Source organism: Equus quagga, chromosome 12 (genome assembly GCF_021613505.1).
Source record: "Equus quagga isolate Etosha38 chromosome 12, UCLA_HA_Equagga_1.0, whole genome shotgun sequence".
In the NCBI taxonomy this organism is placed as follows: Eukaryota; Metazoa; Chordata; class Mammalia; order Perissodactyla; family Equidae; genus Equus; species Equus quagga.
The window spans coordinates 42,693,825-42,718,850 of NC_060278.1; the positions used below are offsets into that span (position 1 = coordinate 42,693,825).

At 39.3% G+C, this 25,026-nt stretch overlaps 1 protein-coding gene across 3 annotated transcripts in view; it reads right to left on the minus strand.

Annotated features, from left to right (window-relative positions):
• Nucleotides 1-25,026, minus strand: part of RAB3GAP2 (RAB3 GTPase activating non-catalytic protein subunit 2) — a 100,415-nt gene that overhangs the window by 52,248 nt on the left and 23,141 nt on the right. For all 3 annotated transcript variants that reach the window (XR_006891042.1, XM_046678398.1, XM_046678397.1), the window contains exons 3-8: nt 8,279-8,402; nt 7,308-7,389; nt 5,739-5,786; nt 5,585-5,660; nt 5,160-5,261; nt 529-628 (exon numbers count right to left, since the gene is read on the minus strand). Coding sequence is in view for 2 of the 3 variants with exons in the window: in XM_046678398.1 (XP_046534354.1) it covers nt 529-628; nt 5,160-5,261; nt 5,585-5,660; nt 5,739-5,786; nt 7,308-7,389; nt 8,279-8,402 (532 nt within the window). In the remaining variant the exon portion in view is untranslated. The remainder of the gene's footprint in view (nt 1-528; nt 629-5,159; nt 5,262-5,584; nt 5,661-5,738; nt 5,787-7,307; nt 7,390-8,278; nt 8,403-25,026) is intronic.

The window sequence follows — 25,026 nt, forward strand, 5'->3', positions numbered from 1 at the left end:
CTAACCTCTCCATTCAGAAGTGTTCCAAGTTAGCCAAAAGAAACTGATATTCCGCCTGCCATAGGGAAAAATTCCCCTAAGACAATGGTATCTTTACCCCTAGTGAGGACAGAAGCCATGTAGAATCACAAGACTTTAGAATATTGGCCCCCTAGCTGCTGATCTAGTGAGAAATTTGGTTCCTTAGCTAGATGCAATTAAATTCCTCACCCCAATGTTGATTCTCAACACAGGCACAAATCTCTCTCGTCACGGGCCAAGACCTATCGCTGTGTCAGTGAAGAAAGCCTGTGCTGGTCACACTCTCCACTGGCAAATGTCAAGAGTGGTGATGATTCAGTCCTTGCCATTATCTTACTAAGCAATCTACCCAACAATGCGGTCCCATTTTTACAGCAGCAGGTTTTTTTCCATAAATCTAGTTTGAAAGACCTTTTTAATTTAGAGGACACATTTAATTTTCTAAGTAGGTTAAATTAAATAAGACGAACATCATCAGAAGTTAAATACATCTTACTAAAAAATTACCTTTTGCTACCTGATTTCGACAAGCACGAAGAGATTGAAAAAGGCTAAATCCGTCAATAGTCACAATGGCAGCTGGATACAAGATACTTAACTCTTCATTCTATTAAAGAAGTAAGAAAGAAGAAAAGAATACATTTTCATCATAGCCAGATAAGCATATGTTTTTCTATTATACCCGAATGTCATGATTAATGAAAAATAAAAAATATGATGACTAAATCACTGTCAACTACCAACAGACGAACCATGTGAGGCAAAGGAACAGTAAAAATAAACGGAAAATTAATTTCAGAATGCGTTTTGGTCAAGGACTTAAAATTCTTCTCAAATATGAGCTTTTGTGCATGGTGAATAATACTTTCAGGACAGATGGTGAGATTAACAAAAAAAAGCATGTTTCATAAAAATGAAATATAGTTATTGTGCAGATAGGAACAATACATAAAAGTAGAAAGAAGAAAAAAGGAAACTCATCTGAAATCCCAGACATGTCTCAGTACACATCCTTATACGCTTTTGTATGACACTATACCACACACAGTATTCTATGAAATGTTTTTTATTACTCAATAATATGTCAATGATATTTTTCCATTTCAATAAGTGAGCAAATCACTTTTTGTCATGGCTATGCAGGATTGCATTATATGTACCAAAATTCAGTTCACCACTTCTTACTGATGGACATTGACTTTGGCCTCCTGCTCCCACTCTTGCTCCCTACAGTCTATGCTCCACACAGCCAGCATGATCTTCGTGAGACACTGCAAATCAAACCACTCTCCTACTAAAACTCTCCACTGGCTTCCTCCTGCATTTAGAATCAAACCCGAATTCTTTAATCATGCCTGTAAGATCCGGCACATACCTCTAATGTCGTCTCTCCTTGCCCCTTGAATCACCTCAGTGCACCGAACGTGGCTGGACCTTCACCTCCCCGATCTTCACCTGCCTAGTTCTTCTGATCACTCAGGTCTCAGCTCAAATGCAGCTACTCAGAGGGGCTGCTCCTGAGCCTCTGTCTCAAATAGCTTCTCCCTTCTCTTGCCACACTGCTATCTCCTCAACATGATTACTTCCTCCACAGCACCTATCAGAGACCGGAATCATCTTCGTATCTCTAGTTGTTTATTGCTGGTTTCCCTCCACTATCCCCAAACAGTGAGCTCCATGAAAGCAGGAACTTTGCGTGCCTGGTTCATCAATTAATACATTTTCCTTATTATAAACATCACTGCAATAAACGTTCTTCTGTATGTATCTTTCCACATTACTTTCATGTAAATTCCCTCAAGTGGGTCTACTGGGTCAGGGAGTATTCACAATCTTTGTTTTCATTCACATTATTAAATTGCCTTCAAGAAAGTACCTATCACTTTATACTTCCACCAACAATACATAAGAGTGCCTGTTTCTCCATATTGTCACCAATAGTTTTGTTAATCTTCATCTTTGCCAACCGGAAAGGCAAAAAATTATCCAAATGTAACTGGTTATAGCTCTTAGATTATTATTAAGGTTCAAAATTTTATCATATGCTTTTTGACCAGTTATATTTCTTCTTTTGAGAATTGTCTTGCCCTTTTTCCACTGGATTAGTGGGCTGTTTCAATTTTTAAAAGAGATTTGTGGGCCATGAGGGGTGAGAGCCAGGGGGAAGGCAGCTGACTTGGGTGCTCACAGCTCACATGACCCGTCCACAAGGCCAAGCTTGCGCAGTTCATTGAGCATGACAGTGGGGAGAGAGCCTCCTCATTGCCTTCGAGGAACTAATCACCAGCAAGTCAATTATCTCCAAAAACAGATGGTCTTCCTCAAGATACTAATACAAACATCATGGTCCAAAAGCTACAGAAGTTGTGCTAGGTGACAGAGATCTTTGTGCAGAAGCCACAGAAGTTTCTGTAACATTCTAGAAAGAGATCTCTCTTTGGAATCTTCTCCCGCAATGACCCACTGTCACCCCTACTACACTCATCGCCCCCAAAATTGAACTAGAGGAAATCTGCTCCCATGTTTTTTAATAGATTTGGGAGTACAGAGAAGAAGCAGCCAAGATATAAATTGAGGTATCAGATCCAGAGGTGCTTATGCAGCATAGAGAGCAACAACAAAGACTTCTCTCTCCATGTTCAATAAGAATTATTTTTCAGCCAAAAGATTTTCGTCACTCAGATAGCAAATAGCAAGCAAGTATTTAAATGATAATTACATTTTTCCACCAGCTCTAAAAAAAAAAGAGTATTAAAGACATAACCAAGCTTAAAGTGTCTAAAGAATCTTCACCATCCGGAGAATCTGTAGAAAAATGGTAAACAGATCTTGAGAGATAATCTTCAATGAACAGACATCTTCTTAGATTTCCAACAGCTCCTTCTTTGTTTCCTTCAATAGTTTCATCTTCTCCTATCTTTTTATGATGAAGTCTTCAGTTTTATCTACCCATATCCTCTGCTTGGAAGAATTTGCTCCTTATCCATGACTTCAACCACCACCTTCAATCTAGTCTTCGTCCCTAGACAGTAGTTCTGTATCATTGTACATGAACATAAGTGAGGCCATCTTGTTACGCTAAATGACCCCAGCCCCTCCTCTGTGTGACTACTCACTGCTCTGCACATACTCTAAAAGATTCACATGCTCTCCTGATTTATGGCCTCCGCCTACGTATGTACTCTCCTATAGCCTGATAAATTAAAACTTTGTTCTGTGAGTTTCTACCAGGAACAGGTTGACCACAGGCAGGAAACACACCTACAAGATATTCATCATCACTGATAGGAGAAAAGGACAATGAAAGATCCTGGAGTCCGTCATGCCTGAAGGCTGACATTTCTAAACCCACTCCTGCCCATTTTGCCCCTATAACTGCCTCAAGATTCTGTAACCCTGGAAGATGGATTTTTTGAGACATTAGTCACCTGTCTTCCGATTTGCTGGCTAATCAAATTAAAACTTCCTTTCTCGATCCCTAACTCGTTGTTATTAATTGGCTCAGATCACAGGGAGCAGAACGAGCCCGTTGTTCGGTAACATCATTACAGGCATACAGGTATTTTCACTTTATTTCCTACCATCATCTCAAACTCAACAAGTCCAAACCAAATTTAATAACCCTTATTTACTGCCAAAGCAGTCCTCTCTTTCAACTTTGTCAATAGCATTCCTCAGGATGGATATCTTAGAGGCAACTCATTTTTCTCTTTAATATCCTACATCTCTACACAATAACTAAGTCCTGTCAACTGTTCCTTTAAAATGATTTTTGTAGTGGTCCTTTCTCTCTTCCCACCACCATTACAGCCCTGGTTCCCAAAACTCCATGTCTATTACAGATAACTGAACAAAACAGGTAACTAACTTCCTCAATTCCAGGCACTCACAACTCCAATTCATCCAGAAGAAAGAGTCCTTCAATATCCCTTTGATGACCTCACTTCCTTCTCATAAATTTTAGCAGCTTCATTTCCTGAATCAATTCTGATTTTTACTTGGCTTTCAAATTTATGAAAAATTTGGCCACTCTGGCTATCCAAAAGTTTCTCATCTTTTCTAACATAGGTTTCTTTGTTGTCTCATACATAGTCCTACATTCGAACCTTCCTTCATTTCTCTCCTTACTACCTAAAATTCTTTCCCCTCTTTTCCCATTAACTAACTAAATTCCATACCCATTATTCAAAGCTTAGTTCAAATCTTGCCTCCTCAATGAAATTTTCTTTTATTGTCCTAGTCTTAACGGAGCTCCCCTTTCTCCAAATTTGTAGAGAATCTAGTCTGTCCATATAAATTAGCAATTAATTACGTATTGCTTTATATTACTGATTAACTCATTCACAGGTATTAACAGGTATTAATCTAGTCTCTCTTACTAGATTGCTAAGTGTCTTCTATAGCTTCAGTCCCTATAGCTCCAGTACCTCTATCATACAATTTAAGTTGACATAGGCACACAATATATACATCTGTTTACTTGAAATCTTTTGAAGGCAGAGTAGCACAAAGAAGGATGGCATATTGTATAGTTTTGATTATGTGAGCCAAACAAAATCACATTGCTTTATGTGGCTCTACATTTATTTTTTGACTGTGAGATAATCAAAATCTCACACAGTACCTAGGAAGAAATGAAAACTGTGGAGAGCCTTAGATACTAAACAGTATTATTTTCTGTCAAGACCTTCAATAAATATAAAATATTTTCCACTATAAACAAAAACTTAACAACCACTTTTCTGAGAAACAGGTAAGTACAATGTAGTAGAAGTATTAATAGTAAGGCCAGAACTTTTTTCTTTCACTCTGTATAACTCTGACACCTAAATCCAAATAAAAAAGATATAAAGTTATATAATACCGCATTTTTGCCTTAAGTAGAAAGCTTTACCTTAATAAGAAAGCTTTTTTGGCTTCTGACTAAAGTGTTTTATTTTACTGTAGGACAAAACATACAATATTTCATTAAGTAAAAGCAACACTGGTATTCTTTACTCAGCTATAAATAGGTTATATTTCTAGAACATGACAGCACAGCGAACTGTGCCACAGACAAGGACATCTTTAAGTTTTCAGCCAATCAAGAGGGAAGAAGCTACTTCAAAGTAAAGCTACTGCACACTCTTTTATACTACCTGCTCGGTCACGCCAGGATGCCGTGGGATTTCATAGGTTCTGCATTTAAGCTGTAGCACTGGGTCCTCATTCAAAAGTTGTGCAAGCAAGAGGACACCACTCTAGGAGGAAGCACAGAGAAGAGCCCTGATCGTCTTCTTACCAATATACCTGAACAGGTATGGCCAGCAGAGAGCATCATTTCCCCAGCACTGTTTCATGGAGACCAGCGAATCTCTTTTTAGAAGAATACAGCTTCTCTTCTCCATAGCTTCTACCAGAACTTTCCACCACCACCCTGCTCCCCCCACCAGCCTCCACACCCATCAAGTATCAACTACACACTCCCAAGCAGCATCTAATGAGTCACAAATGGGTACCGTGGGGAGGGATGACTAGGTATCCCCGTCAGCTGGTGTTTTCTGAGTGCTGAGCACCGACTCACCTCGGTATAGAAGCGCACGTAGCCTGAGGTAAAGCCTACCACAATGCAGGTCCAGTCAGGACGGCCAGTGGAACTCCTGTAACAGACGAAATTTATCACCTTCACGGCTCAGAAATCAAGGCAAAGAAAACGAATAGCTCTTATTTATCCTTACCTCTTTTGGCTTGCAAGTGGGATACATAGAGCACTGGTTACACATTCCCTGAAAACAAAAACAAAATGATATGCTTATCTAATGGATTTATCAATCACTTTTAATTCTCTGTAATTTAGTGTTAAAGGGCAGTAAGAGGAAGATGAGCTCTGTGGACCACGTTTATTCAATGCAAAATGTCAAAAATATAGTAAAACTCTACCATAAGTAGGGTCAAAAATTCATTCACATAAAAGGTAATGTCACATTCACTTGAGGTTAATAAAAAGCAGTATTTTTCATTCTGTATTGTCATGAAAAGCAGGAGAGTAAAAAAAAGCAAAACTTTACTATACACAACTGATTACATACAGAACTGAGAAAGTATCAACTGATCACCAGGCTTTCATTTCCCACTGGCCCCCTCTCCTCCACATCAGCTAAGAACTCGGGCAGAGGGTGGCAGGAAGTGTCAATCACATTTCTGCAGATTACACTATGCTAGAGACTTACTGTATTTCCAATTGGTTGGCTGCTTCTTTTATATTTTGCAGAAACTGCCCCTGATGACCTATTTCTAAGCACATGCTAGGTTGGATGTTCTTTAAGGGATTTTTTTTCTGACGTGTAGATCTGAAAAATTTGTCAGGAGCTCAGAGACCAAGGCTCAAAATTAAAACAGCTTCAACTGACTGACGCTTATTTAACCTGTCAAACCTCAGGACCATCACTAGCTAATCCAAGAAATCACGAACACTCTTGCCCCATCCATCCTTTTAGGTAATCAATGAACAAAATTTAACCTTTTTGTTTGTTGTCTTTAAAGTAATCGAATCATTATGTTTACTTTGCATTTCTGACAGAAATTAAATGTCTTCAAAATGCTTAGACTAAATGACATAAAGAGAAGTATTATCATTTACTTTGATAAGAGTAGAAAACATTTCACTGAGCATCTGCAATGGGCCAGGCACACACTATAGCCTTCCATCTGGTTGTCTTTTATATAAATTCAAAGTCTGAAGAATCTTATTCATTCTGATCATGGTTTTCAGTTATAAAAATTTAACTGGAAACAGCTTTTGGCTCCAGGTTGCAGGCTAGCAGCTCCATCATGTAACCACACTAGAGATCTGGTTTTAAAACTTACTGGGTCAGTAGGAAACCTGAATATACCAACTTGCATTTCTGAAGTCTTTATGAGTTTAAGGATTAATGTAGCACTGTCCCCTTCAAGTACGAGCCCAGTGCTGGCAAAGCAGAGAAGACAATGACTGCCCTTGACTTTCTGGCTGAATGAAGTTAGTAATGGAGAACAGAGAGAAAAGACAAAATGTGGAAAGGATGTTATGGGATTCTCTCTGAACTCTTCTTCAAATCCTCTCCAAATGAGCATTTTTTTAAAAGTAATCACATGATGAGTAAAATTAAAATTTGCTGACTGAATCATGCTCTACAATCTCTAAAGTTGGGAAGAATATACATTTACTAAACATTCCAAATGATGAAGCTTCTTAATAGATTCACTTACAAGTCAAACAATTTCACGTAGCCATTTAACACAGAGACAAAAAATTAACTGGTACCTACCCTTCTTCAACGTTCAAAGACCCACTCCAGCCAACAGCAAACTGCATTTCTTCCTTTCCTTTATCACTATATTTCCATTTTGCTGAAAAAGTTAAGTTATATAAAATAACTTTAACTATAGCATACTACAACAGTAATTTCTAAATTTCACTCTTTCCCTTTAGAATGATGAGGACAAAGTTTATTTGTTCTGTATTAACTGATTTGGGTCTTTTCAGAAGCAAATATAAGATAATGTTTAAAATATTCTGTAAGATTTTAATAAAGTTCTATCAGTCTCCTAGCATTCAGTCTCTCCTTCCTCCAATTAAATCGATATCATGTTGTCACAGTTCTTGCAGAATAAACTTATTAATTCTTATGTACCACTGACATTTTATTTATAACACTACTTTTATCTTCAGATGGCAGAGAATATTTATCTATTAGATTTATGCTACTAGAGAGTAAATCTGCTTTGTAAGGCCATCTCATAAGCATTTTAAATAGGTTTTCATATCCTATGTACGCCCAAACTTTAACTGTAATCAAAAAAAATTATGACCTGAGAACTTATGCCCCAAATAGGAAATTACACTGTGAGTTTTCAAATTATAGCTGAAAATCACCTCACTCACATTATCACACACTAAGAAGGGGTCAGCGACCTTTTTAGTTCTAACTGCCCCTTACAAGAACTGTACCATGCCCAGTACTGCCTCTGCAGCACCACAGAGAGACAGCTAAAGTATCTGCAGCCAGGAAAGAAAGAAAGAGAGAGAGGAGACACAACAGAAAGGAAAAAGAAAGAAAAAAGAGAGAGAGAAAAATTTTAAAAAGGATTAAAAAGTGTTACATAATATATAAAAATAAACTATAGAATGCCACCATATAACACATACAATGGAAATAACATTTTTTTTTCCTACTTAATCCATTTTCTGCTCTATTCTACACATTAAAATAAAGGCCACTGAAAAGAGAGTACTTACGCACTAGAAATACAGCTTTTTGCTCCCGAGCTATAACCATCAGATCATTGGTTGGAGATAAGGATAAAACACAATCTTGAAGCCAGGTGGTTTTCTGTGTTTTGCAAGTATTTCCTTCTTCTTCCTGTGGGTAAAATGACAAGTAGTGTGTAGGGAAAAGTATCGAGAGAATTTCAACTCAGCTGGTCTGCCTTGGGGAGCAAGGGAGAAAAAAAAAAAGAAAAAGAAATCTTCCCAATTCTTTTACAAAGTCTCAATAATATCCCTATCAAAACATGTCAAAGGGAGCTGGCCCAGTGGTGTAGTGGTTAAGTTCACGCACTCCGCTTTGGTGGCCCAGGGTTCACAGGTTCAGATCTCAGGCACAGACCTAGCCTGTTCATCAAGCCATGCTGTGGCATCCCACATAAAATAGAGGAAGATTGGCACAGATGTTAGCTCAGCAACAATCTTCCTGATAAAATTTAAAAAAAAGGTCAAAGATGACCAACAATCAAAAATATCCACGACAAACAAATCTCAGTTTTAACCATTAAAGCAAAAAATTTAAATATAAACAAATATAAACTCACAAGACATTAAAGAAAGTCACATATGGATCACTCCAGGAATGACTCAAGAAATTTAGTAAATAATCCTATTTCAGAGAGATAGTTAAGGTATCTGTAGCAAAGAAAAAAATTATCTAATGCTTACGTCTGTAGGATCTGTAAAAGTTTTTGATAAATTTGACACTTTTTTATTTTTTCTTTGACTTGAAAGGTGTTTCAATTTTTTAACTGAAAATTTATTTATTATATAGGTAAAGCCTCATGGTTAAAAATTCAACAGACCTAAAAAGGTCTTCTTTGAAGTGTCTCTCATACTCCTGTACTCTAGCCACCCAGCTGTTCAGTCTAGAGACAACCAATGTCATCAGTTCTTGTGTGTATTTCTGGAGAAACATTTTATGCACACACAAGCAAATACATTTACTACCCTTTCCCCTTTTTTCTTACACAAATGGTAGCATATTCTATACATCTATATTTTTTTCTCTTAGTGTATACCTTAGACAATGCCACATGAAGTTTATATTTTAATGGCTACATAGTATTTTTTTTTATTAATGCTATGATAGATTACAACCTTGTGAGATTTCAGTTGTACATTTTTGTTAGTCATGTTGTGGGTACACCACTTCCCCCTCTGTGCCCTCTCCCCACCCCCCCTTTTCCCTGGTAACCACCGATCAGATCTCCGTATCAATATACTAAATTTCACCTATGAGTGGAGTCATATAGAGTTCGTCTTTCTCTGACTGGCTTATTTCGCTTAACATAATACCCTCGAGGTCCATCCACGTTGTTGTGAATGGGCCAATTTCGTCTTTTTTTATGGCTGAGTAGTATTCCATTGTGTATATATACCACATCTTCTTTATCCAATCATCAGTTTCTGGGCATGTAGGCTGGTTCCACGTCTTGGCTATTGTAAATAATGCTGCGATGAACATAGGGGTGCAACGGACTCTTGAGATATCTGATATCAGGTTCTTAGGATAGATACCCAGTAATGGGATGGCTGGGTCATAGGGTATTTCTATTTTTAACTTTTTGAGAAATCTCCATACTGTTTTCCATAGTGGCTGTACCAGTTTGCATTCCCACCAACAGTGTATGAGGGTTCCTTTTTCTCCACAACCTCTCCAACATTTGTCACTCTTGGTTTTGGATGTTTTTGCCAATCTAACGGGTGTAAGGTGATATCTTAGTGTAGTTTTGATTTGCATTTCCCTGATGATTAGCGATGATGAACATCTTTCCATGTGTCTATTGGCCATATTCATATCTTCTTTTGAGAAATGTCTGTTCATGTCCTCTGCCCATTTTTTGATCGGGTTGTTTGTTTTTTTGTTGTTAAGCAGTGTGAGTTCTTTGTATATTATGGAGATTAACCCTTTGTCGGATAAGTGGCTTGTGAATATTTTTTCCCAATTAGTGAGCTGTTTTTTTGTTTCAATCCTGTTTTCCCTTGCCTTGAAGAAGCTCTTTAGTCTGATGAAGCCCCATTTGTTTATTCTTTCTATTGTTTCCCTCAACTGAGGAGTTACAGCGTCCGAAAAGATTCTTTTGAAACTGATGTCAAAGAGTGTACTGCCTATATTCTCTTCCAAAAGACTTATTGTCTCAGGCCTAATCTTTAGGTCTTTGATCCATTTTGAGTTTATTTTGGTGTGTGGTGAAAAAGACTGGTCAATTTTCAATCTTTTGCATGTGGCTGTCCAGTTTACCCAGCACCATTTGTTGAAGAGACTTTCTTTTCTCCATTGTAGGCCCTCTGCTCCTTTGTCGAAGATTAGCTGTCCATAGATGTGTGGTTTTATCTCTGGGCTTTCAATTCTGTTCCATTGATCTGTGGACCTGTTTTTGTACCAGTACCATGCTGTTTTGATCACTGTAGCTTTGTAGTATGTTTTGAAATCGGGGATTGTGATTCCGCCGGCTTTGTTTTTCTTGCTCAGGATTGCTTTAGCAATTCGCGGTCTTTTGTTGCCCCATATGAATTTTAGGATTGTTTGTTCAATATCTGTGAAGAATGTTCTTGGGATTCTGATTGGGATAGCATTGAATCTGTATATTGCTTTAGGTAGTATGGACATTTTAACTATGTTTATTCTTCCAATCCATGTGCAAGGAATGTCTTTCCATCTCTTTATGTCATCGTCAATTTCTTTCAAGAAAGTCTTGTAGTTTTCATTGTATAGATCCTTCACTTCCTTGGTTAAATTTATCCCAAGGTATTTTATTCTTTTCGTTGTGATTGTGAATGGGATTGAGTTCTTGAGTACATAGTATTCTATTATATAGATACAGTGTAATTTATTTAACCACCCCCTTATTGATGGACATTTGTTTTTTAACCTTCTTTTGCTGTTACAAACTATGCTACAACGAATAAGTTTACACCTTTGGCAGTTTGTGTGGGAGTCTATCAGTAGGATAAATTCTTAGAAGTGAAATTACTGGGTCAAAAGGAATCTGTAGTAGTAAATTTACTAGGCATTCCCAAGTTGTGCTCCATGGAAGTTGTGTTAATTCATAATCTAACCAGCAAGTTTTGAAAGTCCTTGCTTCCTCATAGTTTTCAAAAGATGCTTTAACTCTGGATCTTTGTCAATCTAACAGATGAAAAGTGGTATCTCAGTATACTGCATTCCTCTTATGAATGAGAACAGCCGTTTTCTCATATGCTAACGAGTCTTTTCTATGAACAGTTTGTTCCTCTCCCTTGCAGATTTCCTGTTGGGTTGCTCTTTTTCTAATTGATGTGTATACACTCTTTACGTATAAGGAAAATCGGCCCTTTGAACGTGAGAGTTGCAAATAGATTTTCCAGTCCATGTGGTAGCCGAATTTTTTCTATGCAGAAAATGTTTAATGTTCTCTAGTTCTCAATCTATTCTCTTACAGCTTCTAAGTTTTATGTCACACAGACTCCTACCTTTCTGAACTCTACTGAATGGCTTTTAGACTGAATTAACGAGAGGGGTAGAGGGGGGGAAGAGATGCAGGCTATTTTCATTTGTTTTTAATTTACACATTTATGCTTTTTTAAAACTTTCAATAAGCATGCCTTAGTAGCATAACAAAATTTAAAAGATTTTAAGAACAGAAAATCACCCTAGTCAGAAATATTCTAGTAGCATTTCTAGGAAAGATGAATCATTTCTTGCTGAGATACTATCAAAGAAATGTTTAAAAGGTAAGCAGGGTGCACCCTCTCCTGAAAGACAGGGAGAAGAGTAAAATTGGCAAAAATCCCTTCTTTTAGTAAAGCTCCATTTTAAAGGAATTTTCCTATCTTGCTCTTTTTAATATATTTTTCTACAGACAAATTAGGGAGAAAATTACCCCCTAAAGATAAAAGTTATAAGATAAAAGTTAGTTGTAGTAAATTTCTCCCTGGACTCACAATTTCTGCCACAGAACACAGTCTCTGTTTAGCCAGCTCTCACTCAAGACGTCTCACAGTGGCTTGGCTGTCAGCTGAGGCAACCCCCTCCCCCCAACAATTCCCTCTCCAGCAACTGAGACCCCATTTACACCAACTCTGAGGTTCAGGGCCTGTCAAGTGACTAGAGGCTCACCTTCAGGTAGGAGGCAGGAGCAGGGCAAGTCACACAGGGATACTATTCAGGTATCCGTGTTTGATAAGAAATGAGGGGGGGTCTGAAACACTTTGGCTGGTCTCTGACTCTCACCCTAAGAGTTCCATCTCAATGAAATAAAAAAGAATCAAAACGTGTCCCAGAAAAGGGAACACAGCCCTAATTTTGTCAAGTTCAAAACAAAATAATTTGAAAAGATAATATCGATACAAATGAGTTTCATCCTTTTATCACACTGCCAAAATTATGTTCAAACAGCAAATCCTGAAAATTTTCTAAAAGTAAGTTTTCAATAAAGAAGATTACTTCTGTTTTCGTCCTATGTTTTCAAAATAATGCCACGAACAAGTATTAGATCTGTAAGTTTATGTTGGCTGAAAAGACAAGGAGTGAAAGAAATTCAAAGATGGAAGGCATTTAAAGACCAACTGGTCCAAAACCTCACTTTACAATAACGAGAACAGAGTCTCAGGGAGGTTCAGGGATGTGCTCATCCTGCCACAGAATCAGCGTGGGGGCCCCAACCAGCACCCAGGCCTCCCGACTTTCAACTCAGGTGGTCTTTCCCTTCTACCACCCTGCTCCTCTCGGCGGGTAGCTGGAACAGCTCTTTGAGAAGCCTGCCTTCACTTGGGATTTGACTGTAGTCTTACAGCCAAGGAAAGGCCTTTTCCTAAAGAGAACTATCCTATTACTTATCACTTTACACCAGGTTAATCTTTCTGTAGTTCTTTGAACTAGTTTAGAGCTGTAAGAAATGACTCAAACATGTGAGCCAGCATACTCGAGGCATTTCTTTAAGTACTCCTTTAAAAATACTTTTCTCCTCTTATTTGTCTTCTTACCTTAAGTTCCAGTTCCTTTGGCAACTCCATCCTACTCTGACTTTTATCTTGTATCAAACTTATTGCAATTAAAAGTCTTACTATTCTATTACCTACTTATTCTGTGATTGCATTTCTCTCACCTTAGACTAGAAGGCATTTAACTGGCAAAGCCTATGCTTTCTATACTCCTCAACTGCACACGCAGCACAGCCCACTAGTAGTACATATGTGTGAATAACAGCATTCCCATCTCTCCTTACTTGTAGCCACAAAGATACCTGAATAACCTATTATTTATTCTTACACAGGGAACTGTATGACATGAGCAACTGATTCAAAGCTGGTATCCTTCAGCAACAGTATCCTTAGTAATGTTTTCCCCTAAGTAGCACCAAGATTTAACAGTTCAAGATTCTGGCTGACTTATCCATAGTAGGTACAAGTAAGAGAGATCTAAGAAGGGACAGAACACTACCCTCTTGGTTGGGTCTAGAACTCAGGGTAAATTATGATCAAGTTCTGTCTGCCATCACCCCAGCAAATGGACTGCAAGTGACCCCAAAAGCAAACATGAATTTACCCCACGAGAACTAACCAAGATGAAAGCATGGGAAACAGATATCACCTACCTGGAAGCAAATTCAGAGAAACTACTCCACAATGATTGGTTACATCCCTATTCCTGCTTAGCCATCTCATAAATGTACCTTTTTAGTAACATGAATCCAGAAAAAAAAACTTCATGTGAATTAGCATTCCAGTTTTCTGTCACTTTTCACTGCATTTTCTTTTCTACATCCTCTCCGCCTCTCCATCTTTCCCTGTGACTGTGGTTCTAAAAGCAGACCCTCCTAGTTCACCCCAGTAAAGCTGGACATGTACAAGTAGGAATTCCATATACTGAAAATAGGTTAGAAAGTATCATCATATGATTATGTTACATATTATATTATATCATATATTATAATATCATATCATCACTAGGATTTGCTGTGTCATAAAATTCTACAACTACAGCTTTAGTCTTCTGCTTGAGAATGATGCTAGCTTGTCAGGAAATGCAATGGTGTCATGCTCTTATTACAAGCTCAATAGCTATTTTGATCCACAGACATGGCGGGGGACCACAAGTTTCTGGTCACATGTAATTCTGAAGAAACTATTCTTTGTGAATAAGGCACAGTATTCAATGTATCAGATTCAGTAACAAGAAAGCCTCTAAGGATAATAACCAAAACAAATAATAATCTTAAAATTATAAACAGAGGTAAAAATACGTTGTTTTGCCCTAACTAGTTGTTTCTCCATAAGCTTACTTAGCTATTTTGCCCCCAGCAGTGTAAATTTTACCAGAATATTATGAAGCAAACTTAAAAACTGAAAACCACTGGGAGTGCAGGTGGGAGAAGAAATCTTACTTAAATCAATTTTCTTTCACTCAATCCTCAAAAAGAAAAAGGAAATCCCTTGGTACATCAGGGTGACGCATCAACAGTGAACACACTATATATGAGAGCAAACAAAGAACAAAAGGATGGAAAAGGCCAGGCCCTAAACTGCTACTTTGTGTCCAAGCAATTTGACGAGTAGACATCAGGCCATGGTAACTTGAAATCTCTCCTCATGATAAAGAAATCCTCTGGCGCCATCCTAAGCAGAGGACAGTGGGCCTATCAACAGGGGGCTGACCCAGTGTGTGTGTGGGTCTGGGCATCTGGCTCAAGAGGAATGAGGCAGGGATGACGCTGGTGATTCAGATGATGTTCATAGCACCATCTGCCAAACATTACAGTGTGCCAGACACTGAGTTAAGCGCTTTACGCATGGATCCGACTTAACTCTCACAGTAACTCTATAAAGAAGGTTCTATTATGACCTGAATTTGGAGATGGAGAAACAGAGACTTATCAAGATAACGTCCCCAAGTTACACAGATGGAGCAGGGATTTGAATCCAGGTACTGGAGTTCAATTGCATTGCCAATCCTCTGTGCTGCTTCCCACGCTCTGCTGCATGGGAAGCCGGGCCCTATAAGCAAATCTGGCCCAGTACCTTTAAATTTTACCTGCTCTGCTACTCTCCTTGCTGGTGTGACTTCAGGTGACCAGGTATAATGCCTGCAGCTGTGGATCCAAAATTAAGGGGGTGACAAAAAGCTCTACTCCACTTTTAGATTAAAAAACTAGTGCTCCCCATTCATTAAAAAAATAAAGAGGAACTGGCCTGGTGGCATAGTGGTTAAGTTTGCACGCTCCACTTTCAGCAGGCTGGGGTTAGTGGATTCAGATCCTGAGCATGGACCTAGACACCACTCATCAAGCCATGCTGTGGTGGCATCCCACATACAAAATAGAAGAAGCCTGGCACACATGTTAGCTCAGGGACAATCTTCCTCACACACACACACAAAGAATAAAGAAGAAGTGACATGGAGTATGCAGGTCTAACCTAGTCTAACTCAGCCAAATGGCTCATTGAAGTAACCTTGTTTGCAAAACGTGATCATGTATTTAACATTAATGTCTCTTTTTAAAGAGAGCCATGAAATAGACCCCTTCCTTTAAACATAAACACTGAATACCTGATTGACATATATGGAGTATTTATCAAATTTAAAGGGTCATGAATAGTATAAGAAATGGTAAGAAACATAAGAGCAAGCTCTACCTTGCAAGTACTAAAACCTTACTGGTGGTTTAATGGTTTAGCTCAGGGTTTCTCAACTGTGGCGCTATTGACATTTAGGGCTGAAAGATTATTGTGGGGGCTGTCCTGTGCATTGTAGGATGCTTAGCAGCATCCCTGGCCTCTAGCCATCAAATACCCACAACACTCTCCCAGATGTGACAACCACAAATGTCTCTCGACACTGCCAAATGTCCCCTGCAGAACAAAATACCCACAGTTGAGAACCATTGGTTTAGCTGAATAAGAAACATTTTAAAATTCTTTTTTTTTAAAGGCATGCTTTTTGGTGAGAAACACTGTCCTGGAGCTAACATCCGTTGCCAATCTTCCTCTATTTCGTATGTGCGACATCACCACAGCATGGCTTGATATGTAGGTCCACACCAGGGATCTGAACCTGCTAACCCCAGGCCACTGAAGCAGAGCATGAACTTAACCACTACTTAACCACCACCAGCCCAGCCTCTAAAATTTTTTTTAAACCAATAAATTAACTCACTAAGAAATTGTAGTAGTAGACACAAGCCGGTGTGATCAAAGAGCCTGGAACTGCTAGTCTATCCCTCAAACACGTCACCATCTCTCTCACCAGCTGACAGGATTATATAATCTTATAAAGAAATGGAAGGAACCATGGAGATCATTTGATTCGAACTCGTCATTGTCCAGAAAAGGAAACCAAGGCCTGGAAAGAATAAGTGGATTGTCACTAATCACATGAATGCCATAGGTAATAAATTTGAAGCAACATATACTCATATTGGACTCTTTCCTTAGCAACTCCGGTTCCTTACCTCTAAAATCAGGGGACTGGACAAATAATACAAATAAGAGGAAGAATGAGGAAATGGCCTGTGGGTCAGAATCCCTGAGGAGGACTGGATCCTCAATGGGCTCACATCTTTCTCTCACCCTGCTTTAATCTGTCCTGCACAACACTGCCTCAGAAATGCTCCAGAAGGGCTCACACCTCTATGTGCTAGCACTGCGTTAGGACAGAAAGACAAGAACAAAAAAAGTCCCTGTCCTTCATGCTCTTCCATCCTCTGGGAAGACAGATGGATACATACACAGTAGTCAGTCAGGGCGGCACATGGGAGGGTCAGCAGACCAGACTGGGACTGGGAGGGTGGAGTGTCCGTTTCAGAAAAAAATCTTCCTACTGGAAGGAAGTTCTAAGCTAAGTTCTGCTGATAAAGTTGAAAGCAGCCAGCAATAAAAGGGACAGGGCATGGCAGGAGAGAGGAAGAGGAGGTGGACATTCTCAGCAGAGGAAATATTCCCAGACCAGCCCCCTGCATCCTATTTCTCTAGGAAACCTTGAGTTCAGCATACTCAAAGGCCTAGAGGGAAGGGAGTCCACTTGAGGAGCTGCTGTCAAAGCAAAGTCCAACAGTGGAAAGGTACAAGATGCCCCTGCAGGGCAGGCAGGTGACGAAGACCTCGAATACGCTGTGCTGAGGAGCTTATAGTCATCTTGAAGGACCCGGGAGTCCCCAAAGGATTTTCTGAGCAGTGAAGCTAACTGGTCATATCTGCTCTCCTCAAATGTCCACATTTTTAAACTTTCAAAAAAACTTCAACTAGTAGCAATAAAAATGACTTTACATCCCAACTGATTTAGCCACTTCCTCCCCTGCTTCCTCCTAACCACCTCCCCACCTCGCAAAACTGAGACAAAAGTTACCCAAAATAATACCTACCCTTGACAAACTGGGATGACTCCAAAATTTTTTAATTCTATTTCATTATTTTAAAAGTGCTGGTCAAGACACAGTAAACTGATTTCACCACAAGTCACGATACGCAGTTTGAAATACACCGCTCTAAGCCAAGGTTTCTCACCCTCAGCACTGGTGACACTTTGAGCAGGGTCGTTCTTCATTGGAGGGTCTGTCCTGTACACTGCAGGATGTTCAGCAGCCTCCCCGGCCTCTACCCACTAGAGGCCAGTAGTACCCCCAGCATGACAACCAAAACTGTCTCCAGACTTTGCCTAATATGCCCTGGGGGGCAAAGTGACCCTGGTTGAGAACCACTGCTCTAGGCAATAGAGGGTACAGCAAGGCAAGGGCTGGGCCAGTGAGCCCTAACTTAGACTGGGGTCAGGGCGCAGCTCAAAACACCAGGGTAGGGCGCAGGGGAGGGCTCACAGCAGAAACACAAACCAAGAATAAGGAGTGTGGGTTCCTCTCAGATTTTTCAGGGGGGGCCTCAAGTCCAAGCACAAGTAACTGGACAAAAGTGTTGGTATAGAAGAGACAGAGAAATCCACTCTCCAGGCTGGATGGCAACGAACTAGTATTGGGTTTTACAGCGAAGCCTGATTTCCAATTCCCATCGCGAAAGCTCAGGCAGGAAAGAGGGACTAAAAAAACGCTCTGTGAAGCCAAACACAGCATCAGCACAGATCTGTTGGCTGACAAGATGCAAGGTCATTTTGTTTTGTACCATAAAGGCATGTGCCTGACAATGAGGTTTTCTGAAAACCTCCCCCACAATAATAGGGCCCACAGTCACTAAGACTGTTCCCTTGAAGCTACTGATCCTAAAATAATACCATCATTTGACAAGGCGGTTAATTCCCCAAGTGAGGTGTAAAATTCACAAAAGGCAAAAACAGTACCAGCTTGGCTTTCCACAAAAACTGGCACCCACCTAGCTACCAAAGTTAACATTAAATGCATCCATTAGCCATGAAACATAACCCCCGTGGGGGGAGGGGGGGCTGGTCGGAAGCATAATTTTTATTTTCGTGTGGCCTAAACTTCAAGGATTTTTCTTTGAACTGAGACGAGTAAAAATTTTTCTTAATCCACACAAATAGGGAAGCTACCAATGTGGATTACAAAAAGGAATTCTTCCTAAACAACTAGGGCTATACCACATATTTCTTAAAATTTCTTTCTTTTGATTTTAAGCCCACAAATTTGTTAAGTGATTATTCTTTCACAACATATTAGACAGTAAAATTGCAGTAATTTAACCAGGCTTTCAATTCTAGCTGGTCACTATAGAGGCTGGTGAATTATCACTCTGCAAACACAGTAGCAAATTCTTTTTGGTTTATCAGTTACTGTGGTGACTAGATAGCCATTGAAATAGCATGAATAGTTTTTCAAAGCTTTCAACTTTAGTATAATTAGTCTATCATTTGCAATTTATATTGTCACTGTCATAGTGCTAACTTTCACGGACATTTACACATTATGGTAGTACTAGTAAAATCCAGTATAATCAAGGGGCTGTTAGTACCTTCACAGTAATTCTCAGCAGTTTTCAATCTAAATCACAGAAATAAAAGTCATCTACGCTTTTTAAACCAAGAGACATAAGTGCTTCAGCAATTTTGAAACACAAAAGCAACACTATATAAATAGGTTTTTCTTGTTTTTCTAGACTGCTGTCAACATATGTAACATTGATGTTTCTCAAACTTTTTAGTAGCAGGACTTTTTACTCTTAACAAAATCTTATACAAAACTTCAACAAATGAAACAGAAAAGCAGAGACAGAAGCTCTACAGCACCTCTGCAGAGCCCTGGAGTTCTATCTCACACAGGACAAAAAGTACTGGTCTGTGCCACTTTCCAGACCAGAGACTGACATTCTCAAATGAAAGATCTTAAGGCCTTTTCAAAATTAAAATGGGGAAAGGCAAGACCTCTTTCTAAATATGATTACAGATAACCCAAAGAAAAAAATTTTACAAATACAATTAGTGACAAAAACCTACAACTTAAATCTCAATTTTAAAAATTAACTTCCTAAGGTTAGGGAGAAAAGTAATTATAATTCAGTAACTCTTACAGTTTTACTTGAACTGTCAATTCAAGCAGGACTAATTATGTGATTATTTATTTTTAAATTGTATATATAATATCCCATTTTTATAGAATTTTCTGTGTGCCCATTCATCCAACCACTTGACCTGTATATAGCCATAGCAAAATGCCTATATTTACAACTCCTTAAAGTTAATAATGATGATTATTTTTAGACATTGGGAAGTAGATTATTTTACTTTGCATTTTTCTGCGATACCTGAATTTTCTGCAATGGTGCGTCATTTTTACAGAACGAATTCATCATCACTCGTAAAAAATTCATTTCACAAATAATTACAATGAAACTCTAAACCTAAAAAGCTTACTTCTCTATTTCTGAATAACTGTTTAATATTAAATACTAAATCTGCGTGCTCCCCTAGGCGCCATGGGATAAAAGAAAGTACCATACAATTCCTGCCCCAAAACTTTATCATTGAGTTAGATAAACAAGACTAGTAAACAAGAAACAATTAGCACTTAATATAAATGAGAAGAGATCTAATAGTTAAACCAAATGTGATGGACCTTAAATTGCTATTAGTATTTATAAAAAAATAGATTATAGTACACATTCTCCAAAATGATTTATAATTGAACAACATGAAAAGACGACCAACCTCACTCATAAATTTAAAAATACAAATTAAAATACTGAAAAGCCATGTCACACTGATATGATTTAGCAAAGATTAAAGTTTGATAACATACTAGGGGTCAAAAATTTCAAAGAATACCTGAGAAAAGCAGCCCTCTGTAAAAACACACACTCATTCTCTCATAGTCTTTTGTTTCCTAATATTGATAAAAATACGGATACAGAGAAATATTTCATTTTTACAAAATAAACAATAGCGCAGTCAATGATACAAACAAATTGGTTCAGAGCTGTTTTTATTTCTGTAACACAACAGAGAAAGGCACTCTCACATGCGGCTGACTGGAATACAAACTGGGGCAGTCCTTTGGAAGCACCATTCAACAATTTCTATCGACATTTAAAATATGTATACCTTTTACATTAGCAATTCCAGTTTTAGGAATTTATTCTAAAGGGAAAATCAGAATGGCTAACATTTATTGAGCACTTATTATGTTGCATGTACTACTCTAAGTACATCTCATTTAATCCTCTTAACAATCCTATGAGTTCGATATTGTTATTAGCCCCACTTTATGAGTGAAGTAACAGAACTCAGAGAAGTGAAGTAACTCTGCCTACAGTTTCATAGTCACTAAGTGGCAGAGCTAGGACAGAAATTCAGGCAGTCTGACTCTCAATCATGACACTACACTCTCATGTGTAACCAAAGATGCACAGTAGATGTAAAAATGATTACAGCATTGATTGTGACAGAAAAAAAAGAAGAAGAAAAGAAAAAAAGAACAAAAACTAAATATCTCTCAACAGGAACATGGTCAAATAAATCACAGTATATCTATCCAAACAATGAAATATTTAGCATCCTTTCTTAAAAAACTAGACAATTTACATGTATACGCACTATGGAAAAACCTCCAAATTACATTAAATGGAAAAAGCAAGAGGTAGAACTGTATGTAAAAATGAAATCTATCTGGACTTTCACAGAAAGCAAGAAATTAAACACATGAATTTTACTCTCCTTCTCCCCAACACTCTCAACTCCACTAAAACAGCTGTAAAAGAGTTTGTTTAAAGGTAAAACCCAGCACAGGCAAAAAGAACAAGAGGAGAAAACCCACAGTGTTGAGAGCTAGAAAGCAGATGGACAAGTGGTAACTGATTTTATAGCTCCTAAACTGATGGAGAGGAAGGCTGAGGAGCAACCCCAGCTGCATGCAAAACTGCCAACAGGCTTAGGAATTGGTGCAGGTCCCTCCAGAAAGGAGGGCAAAGATGTGGCTGAAACCAGGAGGCTTGGTTGCAAGTGTGTCTAGTAACAGCAGTCAGGTTTCCAGATCCCTTCCCCGACCCCGCCCAGTCAGATCACTGTCCTCCCTCCCCGGCAGAAGACCAGAAGCCCAACACCAAGTCAAAAGTAACAGAAGCTACCCTATCCTGCAGGAATGCCAGAGGAGTGCAAACCTGAACTAAAATTAACAACTATAAACAAGAGCAAGGAAAAGTGGTGGCTGACTACACTGAGAAACTAACAATAGGTCTCTCTTAAACATTTAGGCATAAATAATGCCACCAAGATGGAGCCTGGATGACTTTGGTCTGTGGCCAAAGACCCAGGAACAACTTAGATTCCACCTTTGTTTTCTGGTAAACAATACTTTAGCTGCACTTTTTACACTAGCAAATCACTTCGCCAGAATCTACTAAAAGCAAGTTAAAGGTCATAAAGATCAAAAGTTTTGAAGCCCCCCAAACAGACTAAGAAATGTTCTCTTAAGAGAACAAAAAGAGGGAAGGGCAGAAGGAAAGATGGGCAGAGCCACAATAAGAGCCATGGGCTAGACCAAGATTTCTGAACTTCAGCACAACCGACATTTTAGGATGGATAATTCGTTGTTTGGGAGGGCTCTCCCATGCATTGGAAGATGCTTAGCAGCATCCCTAGCCTCTACCCACTTAGATGTAACTTCCTCCAAGTTGTAACAACCAAAAATGACTCCAGACATTGCCAACTGTCCCGAGGGGACAAAATCGCTCCCAGTGGAGAATCACTAGGCTAGACCCCAACTGTATTAATGTTGAGAGGAAGATCATTGGCAAGATGAGTGTTTCTAACAGTCAAAGGCCCAAAGTTCAACGAAAACCCACCCTTAGGAAAGAGACCCTCTGCAGCCCCTAGCCTCTCACCCAAGGAGAACCTAGGGCACATCCTTAATATAACTTGAGCCCTCTCCTTCAGCCTCTGGTCAATTTGGTGCTAATGTCTCCTGTGTGGTAGATGGCACCAGAGTCTAATGACACTAAAATAAGGCAAAGTATTTTCTAGAATTATTCCAGATTATTAATGCTCTAAGAATCTCTAATCAGGTCATGCTATATTCCATTTCTCAGCCTGTAAGCAAACACTTCTCTGGGGCCTCTATCTGCCCAGCATGCTTTCATTCCCTGTTAGTCTTCTAGATTGTAACTGCTTCTGTAAATTGTATTACACTACTTTCTGTAAACAGATGGAGCATATTCCAAAGTGTCTTTTGAGCGGAAATTTTCCATGCTGTCTACCTTAACTGAGGACTTTAAGCCAGAACCTTCTGTGCTTCCTGTTCCAGAAACCACTGCCAAGCAAATCCTTGATTCTATACTTCCTACCTTTGGTCTTAATACACTAAAGAAGGAAAGCTCATTAAATCTGCCTTGCCAGTTAAAATTAAATTAAACCTCGTCACGCTTCTCCCCAAACTGCCTTGATTCCCATTATAGCATGAGGCTGAGAAAAATATTTCCCTCTAATCACTTCTTTCCCAAAGCAAAAAATTATAATCCCAACTAAAAGCCCTTGTAACACTGAAAAAATACAGCAAAGCTATTTACTATTTGTTACAGGCTCATCCATCAGCCGGTATTGTAGTACAACTATCTTCTTTTCCCATTTCCCCAAGCCAGACGCTATCTGCCATGATGCCCACTTAAAATTAAGTTTGCAGAAAGGAAGACCTTTGTTTTGCCTTTTCTTCCATCTTGAGAGCCTGTTCTGTTTGCCTTTCCAATCCTTTCGTGTATTTACTTTTGGGCAAGTAGGAATTCCTTACCTTTATTCTTCGCACTTGTACACATAAGAATTATGGCTGACACGATCCTTTATTTTGGGCATTATTATGGACTGAACTGCGTGCCCCTCAAATTCACATATTGAAGCCCTAAGCCCCAATTTTACTGTATCTGGAGATGGGGCCTTTGAGGAGGTAATTAAGGTTAAACGGGGTCATAAGGGCGGGGCCCTAATCTGACAGACTAGTATCCTTATAAGAAGAGGAAGGGACACCAGAAGCCATTCTCTCGTTGTGCACAGAGGAAAGGCCACGTAGCACACACTGAGAAGGCAGCCATCTGTGAGCCAGGAAGAAGGGTCTCACCAGAAACCAACCCTGACGGCACCTTGATCTTGGACTTCTAGCTTCCAGAACTGTGAGAAAACAGATTCTTGTTCTTTAAGCCACCCAGTCTGCGGTATTCTGCTATGGCAGCTGAGCAGACTAATACAGGCATGAGATATCTATAGGAGAAAGACATTTGTCCCCTTCTTTAGCAGAAGCCATCCTTAAAGTTGCTAGGCCTACCAGTGTCATAGACACATCCCTTCTTGGACGTGGCTGGCTATTGCTGATAACAGAATTAGAATAGGCTTTCTTCAGTAAGCCCTTATTGTAGCTGACACCTCAAAGTGAGAGAAAGCTAAAGAGGCTTTCTCTTTTCTTAAAAAAGCCTGTCCAGACCCCTGGAACTAAATCTCTCTGATGATAAAAGCCCCTTACTCTCTCCTTCCATAAAAATAAGAAACTAACTCTCAAAGAGCTAAGAGACTTATGGAGATAAAAACACCCTGAAGTTTTCAGTTTTCTGCTGGACTCAGTAGCAGGCAGCTGGCCTCCAGGTCAGCATTCAGTGGCAGTGGCTGCTACACTTTACTCTTAGTTACTCCATCTGTGGTTCGTCTACACGCCACTGCAGCCTCCTAAAGACTAAAACACAACATCTCTCTAATGCCAGACTAACAAAGAAGAAAAGCTTACTCTCCTCTGCTGGTCATGATAACCACAACCCAAGGGCGAATGGTAGAGAGCCCTATCATTGTTTTTACAGTTACAGCGCCTTGACACAAACATCAGGTGACTTCAAGACTTTCCACTTCTACCAATACTGGGCTCACCTTGGAGGTGGACACGACCTGCCAGTGAGACTCTCCGGGAAGGCACGTTGTGAGTCTGCTGTCTGTTCCACACAAGGGAGAGTAGAACGTTCCCTTTCCATTCTGAGTAGGCGCCTACAACACCCTGACTAGAGCAGGTAATTCTGCGTTTCCTACGTCTGCCAAAATTTACTCCTATTCTTCTTATGCCTCTGGAGCTGGTTATGCCTTGGAGTTGCTCATAATCACAGACAATAGTAGAAGTAACAGAAGTCTCTTACTGCAGATGAATAACATTTCCAATAGCCCTAGTATAAAACACTTTGCTCAGTAAAACCTCATAATGATGTTACACATGGGAAGTCCTGGATGATGCTGCAGTGCAAGGCAGAGGTCATATTCTTTTCCCGGACCATACTGCCATTTTTGTTCTCACTCACCAAACAGTCTCCCTTGGCAAAGATGTTGT